This window comes from Watersipora subatra, chromosome 8 (assembly GCF_963576615.1).
Source record: "Watersipora subatra chromosome 8, tzWatSuba1.1, whole genome shotgun sequence".
Lineage (NCBI taxonomy): Eukaryota > Metazoa > Bryozoa > Gymnolaemata > Cheilostomatida > Watersiporidae > Watersipora > Watersipora subatra.
This window is the reverse complement of record NC_088715.1, coordinates 60,680,367-60,695,041: the sequence shown is the minus strand read 5'-3', so window position 1 is coordinate 60,695,041 and position 14,675 is coordinate 60,680,367. Positions and strand designations below refer to the sequence as shown.

The 14,675-nt window shown below is 36.2% G+C and overlaps 1 protein-coding gene across 1 annotated transcript in view; it reads right to left on the bottom strand.

Annotated features, from left to right (window-relative positions):
* Positions 1-14,675, bottom strand: part of LOC137402215 (pre-mRNA cleavage complex 2 protein Pcf11-like) — a 61,593-nt gene that overhangs the window by 34,918 nt on the left and 12,000 nt on the right. The window contains exons 16-23 of the mRNA XM_068088715.1: positions 13,526-13,632; positions 13,095-13,164; positions 11,930-12,060; positions 9,039-9,166; positions 6,069-6,256; positions 4,985-5,160; positions 2,819-2,944; positions 2,395-2,615 (exon numbers count right to left, since the gene is read on the bottom strand). Coding sequence (XP_067944816.1) covers positions 2,395-2,615; positions 2,819-2,944; positions 4,985-5,160; positions 6,069-6,256; positions 9,039-9,166; positions 11,930-12,060; positions 13,095-13,164; positions 13,526-13,632 — 1,147 coding nt within the window. The remainder of the gene's footprint in view (positions 1-2,394; positions 2,616-2,818; positions 2,945-4,984; positions 5,161-6,068; positions 6,257-9,038; positions 9,167-11,929; positions 12,061-13,094; positions 13,165-13,525; positions 13,633-14,675) is intronic.

Below are 14,675 nucleotides of genomic sequence, written 5' to 3'. Positions count from 1 at the left end.
AGTTGATTATTCTCCTCCAACAAATATGCATTTATTTATGTTAGCCTGCTCAGTACTTTCTCAGCATTCGTAGTTTGGTTATATAGCTATACTAGCTGTGCTACCCGACGTTGCCCGGGTATTAAAATCAGCTTATAAACAATGAGATGTAATGAGAGTTGCATGCCAATTGCTATTAGTCTGGCCCATTGCCAATGGTAAATTTGAGTAAGCTAATTAATAAGAGCTACCCGTGGTGTGATAGCCATCATCATGGAGTGACCACGTGATGACGTGACATCACGGAGTGACGTTACGCCGTGACGTTTCATTATTGACAGAAAAAGCTGGCATATTTGCTCCCATATAGCAACATATATCACCTATTCAATTTATCAATCTCGAGTGGCTGAATTGGCAAGGCTTCAGACTGGCAAATCGGAGGGTCCGAGATCAAACTTTCTGTGGTACAAACGTTTTATTCAAAGATTTTAATAGCTATAATAGATGGCCACATACAATGACGACAGATACACACACCAACTTTGAGAAATGCATACATGAATCAAATTTCTTTCAGTTACGCGCATATAAGCCCTTAGTTTAGCATATCTTTATTGCATTCCGTTCTAGAATCGGTTTACCCTAAGACACTTACGTATTCGCCTCATCTAACTTTCGCGTTTTTGTGGAGTCATCCTCTTGCAAAAATTTCATGTGCGAAACTAAACTATTATAACGAACGAGCGAAAACGCGAAATTAAATAGCTTTGTTCATTGATAGTCAGGCCTGTATTCACTGGTTGCGAGTTGGGGCGGCTAATGTTAGGTGACTAGTTATGAACACCTAGGGTGTGGAGGGGGCGGTGTAAGCCCCCAACAGGTTTCTTTCATGTAGGGCCTCAGCCGGGCCTCTCGTGTGAAGTTTTAAAAAATTTTATCAGAAAGTATCAACATTTTTCTATTTTTTTTAGATTTGTTTTAGATGATGTGACTGACGAGACGTTTTTAAATTAAAATAGGCAAAACTTGACCGCAGTTAAAAGGCTCAGAAAAAAGACATCTTTTTTCTTTTGAGCGTTTTAACAAAGATCAATTTTGCGGATTTTATTTTAAGTTCATTCAGAGGTTTTTACGTTTTCGATGGGACATGGCCAAGCGGGTGTTTGGTAAAACTTGATCTTTTGCAAACCTTTATAAAAGTCGTTAACAAGGATATTTTGCCGCTGATGATGATAATAATGACACCTAAGAACTACTAAAAGTTGATGTTTGTCTCTATGGCTTGGAATGAAGTGATATTCTACAGCGATAAAAACCGTGTCCATGGCCGTTGGGCAAAAACTTTTCGAATAAATGATGTTGAGGTCGAGTTATCTGAAGCAATTTATCATTGCGTTGGAACTGACCAAACAAATCCGTTCGAGTTGACCTTGTGTTTGAGATGAAATGTTACATTTTATCCGAGGACGATTTATCCGAGTTGGATTGCACTTCGCCTTAAAAAATTCCTAAAAAGTTGGGGCGGCTCAGCCGGCCCAGAGAATACGGGCCTGTTGATAGTCCAAGAAACAAATGGCAGCAAGCAATCAAATTGCATTATCGACCTTGCCCACACCATTCTACCTGCGGTTTACAATTACAAACTAGTCCCAAATTGAAAATTTTTTTATCGGTGAACTGAACCTGAGGAATCTAATTATGTTTTTTCCACTGCATTTATTTTTCACATCACTATATTTTCGCACTCATCAGAGCTGCAAAATTAGGTTGCTGCAAAATTTTACTCTGTATGCTACTCACGAAACTAAATACTAGCGAAATATAAGTGTCCTAGGGTATATGCGGGGATATACGACACTTTCTCAGCCCTCGTAATTCTAGCTAACTTGAGAATTTAACATCAGTTGAAAGCACTAAACACACTTTTTTGATAATTGTCTTATTTTTAATTACAAATTCTATTTTAACATTAAACCGTCTTCTTTTAAACTGTATTAGGTTTTTTATAAATCTGATGCTTTTTATTAAAGCCTCCTTTAATTTTTGCTTTGATGTAAAACAAGTTTTTGTTTTAAGATTATTGTACAGCATAATTTGAAAAACAATTCTGTTTGAAATCAAATTGCCAATAAAGTAATACATGAAGCAAATTGTTTTACCAAATCAGGTTTAGATTACTTCAATCATTACCTAGCTATAGTTCTTTATGCATTCTATCATCAAGGAAATACATCTCCGAGTGCCATATCAGAGGGCTTACAAGCCTGTTTCAACTGTCTCACTATTTTTCAGGAGTTAGTCCCTCATGAAAATATTAAACCGCTAGATAAGCCTCATCTTGAGTATTCCTGCAGTCAAGTCTTAGACTTCTACTTAGACTTCTGCTTACACAGAATAACCAGAAAACACTACCTGAACTCGGTCAAGCCAGAAAGTGACGAGAGGACCCCGGTAGAAGATCTCATGTTTAACACCTGCTATGTAACAACTCCTGACTTTGTCTCCAATCTTATAGTGGCAGTTACCATCAATTCTAATTTCCCGGTTTTCAATATCAGCTTGAACAAGAAGCCTCTTTTTTCCGATAGGTATACGACGGGGTTTCATGCCGAGACCCAACTCAAATGGCTGACCTAGTAAGAGATGGAGTTGTCTAAACAGAATTGTACAGCAAAACGAAAACAAATGAAGTTGTCCAACTATAACAACAATCAAAGCCATAACATTCGTTGAACTCGTAATGTTCACTTTCTTGTGAGCTACTCATCGCTCTGGTGGCATTAACAACCCCTCCTTTCAAACTTTTCAAGAACGAAAGTTGCAAATAAAAACCCACCATCGATGACAAATTCATGAGTCGCCTGTGACCTGCCAGGCATGTCACCGCTGTTAGTCCGGCTGAGAGAGTTTCTAGACCAAGAGGAATTTGGTATGTCTGGGGTGGGTAGGAGCCCCCGTCGACCTGGAAATAAGGGCACTCCACTATTGCTGAAACAGCTCAGTTTTATCTTCTAACAACGATCATTAATACAGATTGCTTTATATGGACTAGCTTTCTGACTGATGCATATTTTTGCACAAGATTTCAGAAAAACAAAAATGTGGTGTTTGTTCGTTTATTCAGAAACTTATTGGCATTAAAATAGTTATTTTAACCCTTTGAACCTTTTGGCCTTTTTTGTCAATGCGTGTCAGTAACCCTGAACAATATGTCCAACGATCCGAAGTTTAAACCTTTTATTAAATATATCTAAACGTGCTCATAATACAAAAAACAGTACTTCACCATTATTCGGGCAAAAACTATAAAAGTTCATACGATTTTATAAAACTCGTAAAAACATTTACAGTAGCATCATATCTTGTGCACTTGTTTATCATCATTTCATGACTAAAAATGTACTGAAAAATTGTAATTAGTATCATAAAATTTTTCATTGGTATCACAATCATTTATGACCTACCAACAAACGAGTCATATCGATTTTTTCGCAATATCATTTGAATAAAATGGCTTATTATAACGAAGGGAGTGGGTAAAGATATTTGAAAACTGTTACAAATGGAAGTGAAAATTCCGATCTAACATTCTGTGCAAGAACTAACTTGAATGGTTTCTGCTGCAATTTAGAAACAGCTTTTGTGAACAAAGCCATGTGAATGCCGGAAAACCGGCCTTTAGAGATTTTGACACACCCTACGCAATGCATGAAAACCGGCCGTTAGGGTTAATTAATTTTTTATGTTGAATATAGAGTATTAGTTGTATATAAAACAGATAGAACTTTCTGGTTTACTTCAGTATGAAAATCTGCTGTTATTAGACAAAACAATGACAATACTTTTAGTATTCAAGAACAAAAGTAATACAATTAAAATACTACTTTTAGTACTGTAATTGTTCTTGTATTTGAATTTAGACTTTATTGGCTTGTTCGTTGATCGATATACAGTCATATCTCAACATATAAGTGTTCAAGTTTAGTAAAAATTTGACACAAAAAAAAAAATTTCGAGCAAATGTTTGCCTTGAGATATGAGACAAATTTGAGAAACGCGAATAGAAGACTGTTCTCGAGGTGGCCAAGTATGCGAGAGGCCACTTTCAAGGACAATATCATGTTGTGTTTAGTGTTGGATCAGTTTGAAAACGTCTTAAAAAGGTTAACTAAAAGTGGCAGAGAAAGCGAGTCTTAAAATAAAAAAGCAAAACAAAAGCCAGAAGAATAAAAGGAAAGAGCTAAAAATGAAAACAAAAGTAGAATTAAGTTTAGCGCAACGTAAAACTAAAAATTTATTTTCAGGCGTGTATATAGTGAGCTAAAATCATCAAGTTAAATTTGAAGCTTCTGTTATGTTACAGTTATCTTACTGCTACGTGGTGTCACAAAAGTGTAGCATACCGAGTCTCTCACACCGCTGTTAGCAGCTACCATATATCTCAAAGTTAACAACTTCATAGAGTACTGTACGTAATACTGTCACATTTTATTGCAGGTAATAACAGCTAGATAGTTATTTATTACTTTGTGAGTGAAGGTAGTGAATCAGAACAATTAAAGACTTTTTTTCCTTCGTAATATCCTGCTTTTAGGTGATATTTTTAGAGGGTAAGAATGGATTAATTTGTACTTGGTTATTTTATATAAGAAAAAAGAAAAACTAATTTGAGATACGAAAGAATTGATATACAAGCTCAGTCCCGGAACACATTAATCTCGTATATTGAGGTATGAATAAAGAGATACAGGAACTTTTCACATAATCTTACAACAGTCAAACTTTGCATAAGCCCTGATTTTGTTCTGAAGTTTAATGCAAGTATATCCTTAACTAGTTCACTTTGGCATATATGTATTTAGGGATCTAAAGACAAATTTAAGCTGCCATTTTCAAGGTCATTAGTATAATGAGCTCATTATGTGTAGGAATCTGGTGTCAGATCAACTTTTAATGACCATGAGGACATAGTAATCCATGTAGACTGCATAGGGATACATACTAGTATTAACATTGCCACCACGATTAGAAGACATGTTACCACCCCGTCTACTTGGCTGCCTGCGTGAAGCGGTGCCGCCTTGAAGTTGACTAAGAAGAGCCTTCAGTTGGGGATCATCAGAATTATTACGAATGGCGAGAAGCAATTGTAGCATTTGAGGATCAAGGTTCGGCTGGCTGTGCATGCAAGTACAAAAAGTGTAATAGCAGTTTTGAAACTAACAGCGATAGAATATACACACACATTTATTAGAGCTTGCAATACATTTATGGAAAACTTGTAGTTAAACAACCAATAAAGTACAGATTAAGAATGGTTCGAGTCATGCAATCATATATGCAAGATTGAGCTAAAGGTCACGCAAAGGGCAAGCTGAAGGTTACACTAAACAGTTCATCTTTCATTTGAGCATTTTAATAAAGTAGAAACTCCACTAATGCAAGCCCCATTATAAGAAACTTTCAAGTTACTAAGCGTCTTTTCATAGAAATATTGCTCCGAATAACGAAAGAAGCTTCTTAATATGAAAGTGAACAATCCATGAAAGTGAGACAAGCCTAATAACAAAAGTGGAAGCTGTTTACGTTGTTGCCTAGACGGCATCATATTGACTTAAATTTAATAACAACTGCGAAGAAACTAATAATTATATTGGCAGTTTGTGAGCGTGCCACGTTATGGTTTGCTGGTGAATCGCTCAAGTGTGTTTAGGCACAAGCCAACGATATCTCCTTATGATAGCTCCTTATGACACGCGCGATAAAATCGTGTGTGTGTGATGTGGTGATGGCGATCGTGTGTCAATTAGTATTTTGAGAACAATTTATTTACGAAGGGTAAGTTTCAAAAGCCGAAGAACAGGTCATCGTCTTTGTTTCAGTAAGTTTACAGAAAAATTTGAAAGCATTCCTAGCATTGTGTGATAATCCGGCATGGATAACCCATCTATAGCTCAAGCATAACTTGTGAAAACTTGATGGCACACAGGCTAGCCAAACAAGATGATGACGATTTCCCTTCAGGCTACACAAGGCTGTCAATCTGTCATGACATGTCAATGACGTCGACAACAAGTGACACATACATTAAAGTATTGGCAGGAAACCGTGGCATGTTTCGATGCTGATGCCTTTGCACTGTCATTGGTCCTCCACCCCTCTGATCGTAGGGGTTGTTGATACGTTGGTGTCTATCTCCCACTAATCCTGAATTAGCTTTCATCCGTTGGGCTCTCTTTATCAGTTCGAGCTCTTGAAATCTATGTTTCACCTCCTACAAGATTTCCATATGAGCTCAATAAATACCTACCACTGGCATATGTCAACAAGCGTCGCGGATAAGGAAGAATATTTTAACACTAGCTGTGCTTCCCGGCGTCGCCCGGGTATTAAAAATTAGCTTATAAACAATGAGAAGTAATGATAGTTGCCTGACGCATTGCCAACGGAAAATTTGAGTAAGCTTACTAAAAAGAGCTATTGGTCTCCATGACGTTACGCAATCACCCTGCGTAGTACGCAGCCGTTGGGTATTTGCTCCCATATAGCGACATAGATCGGCTAGCATACGATATCTGTAGCCTAATTGGTACGGCGACGGACGGGCAAATGGGAGGGGCTGATATCAAATCTTCTTCGGTACGAATTCTTTAATCCACGATTCTAATAATAGCTATAGTTGGACAGACGACAAACTTTGAGAAATATATATAGGCTAGCTGTACCACCCGGCGTTGCCTGGGTCGTCCCACATGGGTTCTCCCGTTTTGTAAAGAATTTACGAAGCGTAAAATGCTTATCTATTTCCAAGCGTTTCCAGAGCTTTGCTAATTGCAATGCGCATGCTCCAGTGTAGTCAAGAACCGAATTTATGTTCAAGCTCCGAGGCAAGCAAATCTCAAAATCTTTGGTGAAAAGCTTGAGGCTAAAATAATTAGCACGCGCAGGCTGTATATTTTATATGAAAACATACATGATCGCAATGGTGTTATAGCTCAGTGGTAGAGCATCCAGATGAGACCCTCATCGATGAGAAAGCCGTCATGAGTTCAAATCCATTAGATTGTGGTAAACAAAGATTTTAAGATCTATAGATGGAAAACCGACATATATACGACACACTTGGAGAAATATATATATAGATTCATCTTCAGACCAATGCGCCAAGTTCAGTAGGCTAGATCACCAAAATAAACAGAAAGAAAAAAGGATGAATTGCAAGGCTCGTACAGCTACCGAGTATACAAGTACAGACAGTTCCCTACTTATGAACATTCGAGTTACGAACAACGGTACATGCGAACGCATGTACGTTGTTCGTAACTCGATTAACTTTCGAATTATTTGTTTGAACTTTACATACGTATTGTAAAGAGATTTGCTGGCCTTTACTTTGCAAGATCTCTACTAATAAATAAAGATAAGCGAGTGCCTGTAGTTTCATCCAGCTTTTAATTAGCGAAGGAAATTTCACCAGCCGAGGAGCATACGGCTATTTGCTCTGCTCAACTAAATGCGCGCACTCATTTATATACAATAATATCAACCGTTCCAGCTAACGGCAAACGGTAAGAACACCGGCTAACAAGGTGAATGAATAGGACCGCTAGCGCGTTGGTATGACAACAATCTATGTGACGATAAGTGATGGTGTTATGACGGTATATCAGATATAACAATAGCATAACGAGTGTAACAACGATATAATAAACGGACAACACATACAAAAAATAAGACAACAACGATAAGTGATAGCATAACGACTAAAACAACAATATAATAGAAAGGACAATAAATAAGAAATGCCGTGGCATGGCCCGGCGTCCACCAAAGTATTATTTCCATTTTATTAAATATTTTTTTCAGTACAAACCAATACAGGTTAATTATACAAGCCTTAAACATACTTATATAAACCTTCAATATACTTATATAGGCCTTAAACATAAATTATAATACAAAATAGAGCACTGAAGCAACTTACGAACAAATTCACCTTACGAACAATCGTTCGGAACGTAACGCGTTCGTAGGTTGGGAACCGTCTGTATATTTACATATATTATTGTAAAATTTATATTAATAAATCCACTTTGTCAGTATATGTCTGTTAGTCCGCATTAACGCTGTGTTTTTTCACATTTTTAGTTCAATTTTATCCAACCTTGAAACTCACATGCTTTGTCCCTTCCGCCTAGTCGCCAAAAATAATCTAGTCGTCAAAAATAATCGGTTTCTAAGTCTCAAGTGGTTCCTGAGAACTAGCCAGCCGGTATTTCGACTTTCACATGGCTACGTTTACAAAAGCTGTTTCCAAGTAACAGCGTAAATCAATCAAATTTATTCTTGCACAAGATGTTAGAGCAGAAATTTCACTTCCATTTGTAACAGTTTTCAAATATCTTTATCTACTTCCTTTGTTATAATAATAATTTTGTTTAGAATATTGTGAAAAAATCGATAAGACTCGCTCGTTGGTAGGTCATGGATAATTGTGATGCAAATGAAGAATTTTATTATACTAACTATAATTTTCCTTTTATTCCTAACTATAATTTTCCTTTCTATAATTTCATTTCAAGTCATGAAATGATGATGAACGTGTGCTCGATGGATGTAATACTACTGTATATATTTTTACAAGTTTTTAAAATCGTACGAATTTTTAGTTTTAGCCCAAATAATGGTGAAATACTGTTTTTTCCGTTTGATGATATCTGCTATGGGTTGCCCGCCTTTTTTTACTAGTGTTTTACCAAATATCATTGTATTATGAGCGCATTTAGATATATTGAATAAAAGTTTAAAAACTTTGGATTGTTGGACAAATTGCACAGGGTTACTGACACACATTGACAAGAACGGCCAAGGTTCAAAAAGTTAAACCCCCACCAGCGTTCGGCCTCATTGAGAATAGGAGAGAACCCTCGCTTATTGGTAGTATAGGCTATTTATTCCTGATGGTATTGAGTGATCTGGCCTTTACAAAGAATTTCACAGAAAGATGGAAAAAATAGAAAAGTAGAGCCAATTACATTACAGATAAAGACGTGTACCTCGTATTCAGCCTTGGTGATTTCTCCTTTCTCCCACTGCATTCGTGCTTGCTCAACAATGCGATCTTTCTGGTCAAGCAAATCAAGACCCTTGGCATTCATATGCAGAGGTGTAACTGGTTCTACGCCTGCAATGAGATTCTTTGTAATTAGATAATCATTCCACTGGCAATAAAAGATTATAATTAGAGCACTATGATATGACGACTTATTCTTTGGGTGGCGATTGTTAAGGTACATGTAGATGATTTGAAAATTGCCACCCTTTATACAGAAAATTCAAATCGTGTAAACGGTATAATCATTAAATGGCCGCTTATCTCACACCTGACAATATTCAGAGTAAGCGATACTGGAACTAAGATGAACGAGCCTTTTAGTCTTATAATAGGATCATTCCATGGCCTTGCACGCACACGGACAATCATGAAATAAATGTTTCTAATTATCACGAACATAAAATAGTTGCTTTTTAAGTTAAATATATATTAACAAATAAATATTAACAAAAATATAAATATTAATCGCAAATAATGAATAAATATCGCGAATCATCTATTTGCAATATCAAATCCTCTGTTGATTGTTGGATACCATGAACCATTAGTTATAAGAACTATGAGAACATACAGTGGTGTGCAGAATTATGGCAGCCCCTTAAACAGTATGACATATGTTGTTTTACTTAAGGTTGCTATAGTGAAAATCACCAGAACTAAGAGCTCGATATATAATTTTTATCCAGAACTTGTGAGCAGTTCAAATACGCAATTGAAATTTTATATACAGTCAAACATGGATAACTCGTCCACGGATAGCTCGAACACATGGTTAATTCGAACATTTCCTTTGGTCCGTTCCCACGTAATGATAAATTGCTATAGATAACTCGAACTCAACACTGTTAATTCGAACTGTTTTTTGCCCAACAGCTACCGAAACGGTTGTTTTCGCTTTAGAAAATCACTTTATTCCAAGCCATAGAGGTAAACTTCATCTTTTCGTAATTCATAAGCGTCGTTATTACCACCATCGGCAAAATATTTTTGTCAACGACTTTTCTAAAAGTTTGGCGAAACTTGATTTATACTGCGATACGATGAATAGCACGGGCTAACCTGGTCACGCGCGCAAGAATTTTCGCCACGCACATACAAAACAAAAATCGCATGTTGTTTTGTATGTGCGTGGCGAAAATCCTTGAGTGCGTGACTCGGCTAGCCCGTGATGAATAGTTTTCCGACGTTGATTCCGTGTTGAATCAACGTCGGAATGTTGAATGTTTAAAACGTCTTAAAAAATGTTGTAATTAAACGTATACGTTGTCTGAGCTACAAAAAACTATTCATCGTTTGACCTAAACACAGAATACGTGTGTACATTCAATAAGTATCTATTAAAAAAGCGTGAGTGATATAGAATGTATCGTAAAACCTCGTAAAACTTCTAATTGAACTGCCTCGGAGTGTTGCTCTTAACGAATCCCAGGTAAAGTAAGGTAATCTGCATAAACTTCAAGAAAAAACGGCAAAATTGATCGTGGGTAAAACCCCAAAAGAAAAAATGTCTTTTCTTTTGAGCATTTCAACAACGATCAAGTTTTGCCAATGTCAATCTGAAAAACGTCCTGGCAATAACATCACCTCAAACAACAAACCAATCTCAAGTGATAGAAAAATCTCTATACTTTTTCATGAAAACGTTTTAAACTTTACATTAGAAGCATTTAATTTGAAACAAGCCATTTGTGCTTTTGATTTATATTATAGTTTGTATATGTACATGTATCTACTAATAAATAAATATATGGACTTGTGACAGTGCTCTGATAACTTGAATGCTCTGATAATTCGAACACTTTTGCTCGGTCCCTTGAAGTTCGAGTTATCCATGTTTGACTGTATTTCAACTCTATTGTTTTCATTTAACAAAAACCTGACGCCTCTCTCAAGCTACAAAAGATCATTGAAAGCACTTCGCAATGGCTTGACCCCAAATTTATAGCCTGCTCACTGCTTAATATTTTTGCTTCGTTACTAATGTCCTCAGATGTTTCCTATATTCTTTGTAGCACAAGAATTTTCAAGATACGCAATAAATAAATAATAGATGAGGCTACTCCGAGTTTAAACTCGGTACATAAACTTGTAACCTTTTGTAGTCAAAGAACAAATGATTTCCATTTGACCCTTTGAACCCTGGCCGTTCTCGTCAATGTGTGTCAGTAACCCTGGGCAACTTGCCCGGCGTTCCGAAGTTTTAAAACTTTTATTAAATATATCTAAATGTGCTCATAATACAATAATATTTGGTAAAACACTAGTAAAATACTTAGGCAACCCACAGCAAATCTCATCAAACAGAAAAAAACCGTATTTCACCATTATTCGGGCTGAAACTATAAAAGACTGTACGATTTTAAAGAAACTCGTAAAAAAATTTACAATAGCATCATATCCATCGAGCAGATGTTAATCATAATTTTATGACTCAAAAATACTGGAAAATTATAGTTAGTATAATAAAACTCTTTACTTGCATAACAATCATTTATCACATACCAACGAACGAGTCGAATCGAATTTTTTCAAGATATCGTTGTAATAAATCTTTTTTATAACGAAGTAAATATATCAAGATATTTGAAAACTGTTACAAATGGAAGTTGATATTCTGGTCTAACATCCTGTGCAAGAATTAATCCAATTGGTTTACGCTGTTACTTAGAAACAGCTTTTGTTAGGGTTTTTGACACACCTTACGCAATGCCGAAAAACCGGCCGGTATGGTTCCATAGGTTAGTTAGATGAAAAAGAAGAATTAAACAATTTAAGACTCGGACCATGTCTTGTTAGATAAAAGACACCAGGAGCTAAGGTCATGAGACTCACCACTTTGTCTCCGATGACTCATCTTGTTAGGTGTGTAGAAATCAGAAGGATTAGCCTCCTTATGCTTGTTCCAACCAGTATGCGAGGCGGGTGAAGGCGGCACACGCAAATCCTCATCCTGGTTTTCACTACTAAAGCAAACAGGTTATAAAAATCAATCATTGATCTCACGCAGTATTGCAGTAATGCGTGTCTGTCCCTGTACACCGCTGAAACTCGGCTAGATAAGGAAACAATAGCTAAGTTAAGCATACCGGCATACGTATTCAGAACGTATTCAGCTTTATGAGAACTATTAATCCAAGTAATCCCAAACCTACTGATGCCCTTTCATTACGGAATCTTTGATCGTTCTGACGGAACTAATTCAAGCCGAAAAACTTTGCCGGCATACACTTCTGTAAAAACTAAAGTTTCTGTCATAGAGCTTCAATCTAGGGTTTTTTGAAACCAGTGGAGAATTCTGCTGCACAAGAACTAATGCATTGGATAAATGAAAGCCACATTTAATAGTCTGTTTAGATTCGTGAAATTCTAAAACAAGAAAAATTTTGTGCGGTTTGATCAAAATGCTGACCAAAATTCTCTAATATAAAAATAAAGTTACCAAGAATATCTCAGGCCCAAAGTGGAAGAACTTACTAGATGAAATACGCTTAGGGCGGTGTTCAGTTTTTTTGTCCATCCTAAATCGAAAGTAAAAATTAGTTACCGTGATATGCTGTGAATTCCGAGTGAAAAAAACTAACAAGTCCAGTTTTTTTGGCAAAATGATCACCTAATACATGCACATCCCAAACTTATTGTGGCAAAACTTTGGGCAGATCTGTTGGCCCTGTGATCAATGATCAATGTTTTTGTATGGGCGCTAAGGCACGCCGTTATAAAAGTCTTTGTAGCGAAAAAGTTGAAAACTGATGCTGCAAACTGCACATGTCATACAATGGATATATATAACGATATTACATTTTTGTTTAACAATATGAAGCCTAATGAAAAAACTAAGCAAAATTAGGCAAACGAATTTACTCAGTCGTAGAATCGGATGGAAAGACAATTTCCCCAATGATCTTGGGTCCAGGCTTCAGTGTTAATACAAATGAGGGTTTTCCCAGAGAATATGACAGCTTTATTGTCAACAATTACAGCTAAAAATGGTGCTCACCTTTCATTTTTACCCTCGCCTATCTGAACCGACAACTTTTTCCGTAGGTCTGTATCTCCCTTCTCATCATCTGCAAGTGATACAAACAATTTGCGATTAATAAGTGCAGCTAGCGCTTGTTTAGTAGGCAGCTACATTGGAAAACACCTTTACATATTACTGTCACACAACTGATAGAGATAGCATAGGTGTAGACGATTCCCGCTAACAGAGGCAAGTAATCCTGCCCATTTATCGCAAAGTAATGCTAATTTTAATTTCTCTATGAAATCATACAACTTTTTTGCTTTTAAAAATATGGGATATCTGATAATGTACGTTATATTCAGCAAAACAGAACAGCGTATGAAGAATACAAATGAATTTGTTTAAAGAAACTATCTCCTACCTTGTAAACAAGGTAAGAAAAATGAGCACAGCAATGAACATACTTGGAGGTTTACTCTTTGGTTGCGGTGGTCTGACTCTAAAATCTTCATCTTCATCAAATGTGTCTTTTTGTCGTTCCTGTTTGCGTTTTTTCTCACGACTTGAGACCCTTATTAGAAAACACAAGCATGTTTATGATAGAAACCTAGAGCTGGGATGTTTCAAGATTAAAATCGACAAAACTTGGTCGCAGTTAAAACGGTCAGAAAAACAACGTCTCCAAATATGACGTCAGTAGCGTTTGTTTGGGTACATTTTTTTCATCCGAGCGTTTTAGCTGCAATCAATTTATTTATTAAATTTATTTTATTAAATTTATTTTATTAAAATTTATTAAAGATTTGGGCAAGTTCATCTGTACTAGGTAAAAAGTTAATAACTCTCCAACACGCATGATATGTTAATATGTTCACTAGTTCGCATAACAAAGAGAGCTTATCCAAAATATTCAGAGTATTTTCATAATTGTTACAGCTGAAAATCACACCATCAGCTTGCTTACTTCCTTAATAGCAAAGACAATGCTGCTAAGTATTCTAAATGACCTTCACCCATGAAGCCTTTAAGAAATAAAAAATGCCTCAGCAATGTTGGTTTCCTCAATCTAGTTTTTAATCTAAAAGGCTCCTATCCTATTAACCTTGTCTTCTTATCTGTTATATTTATGCTGACCCCGCCACTACTTCTATGTCATGATTGACAGAAGTGGAGCTATTGAAAAATCCTTATTCATTGAGGAAAAAAGGTGAGGCACGAAGCAGCAAAGATTACTACTGAATGAATAGGGTTGGAACATAGATAAGTGTGAGGGGTGGTCCCCATGTTCAGGTTTAAACTTCTGAAAAGAAACAAACAAATATTGAATTCAAACTTGCAAGAGCCAAAACCATGAAGTAGTTCACATAACATGACATTTCAAGACTTTAGAATAATAACTTCCAAGACTAGAATAAATTGCATGAGTATTAATAGCAGATGTTTAAATGTTCTCAAAACTTTAATAAACAGTTTTAATGTAGATTGTATGGAAATTTCTAAACATTTGAAGAAAAAAAACATGAGGTGGCCTATCATTTAAGATTAATTGGCAGATCTCAAAATCTATGGTTTTACGCGTAAAGAGATTCATAGGATATAATCTGTATCTATTTG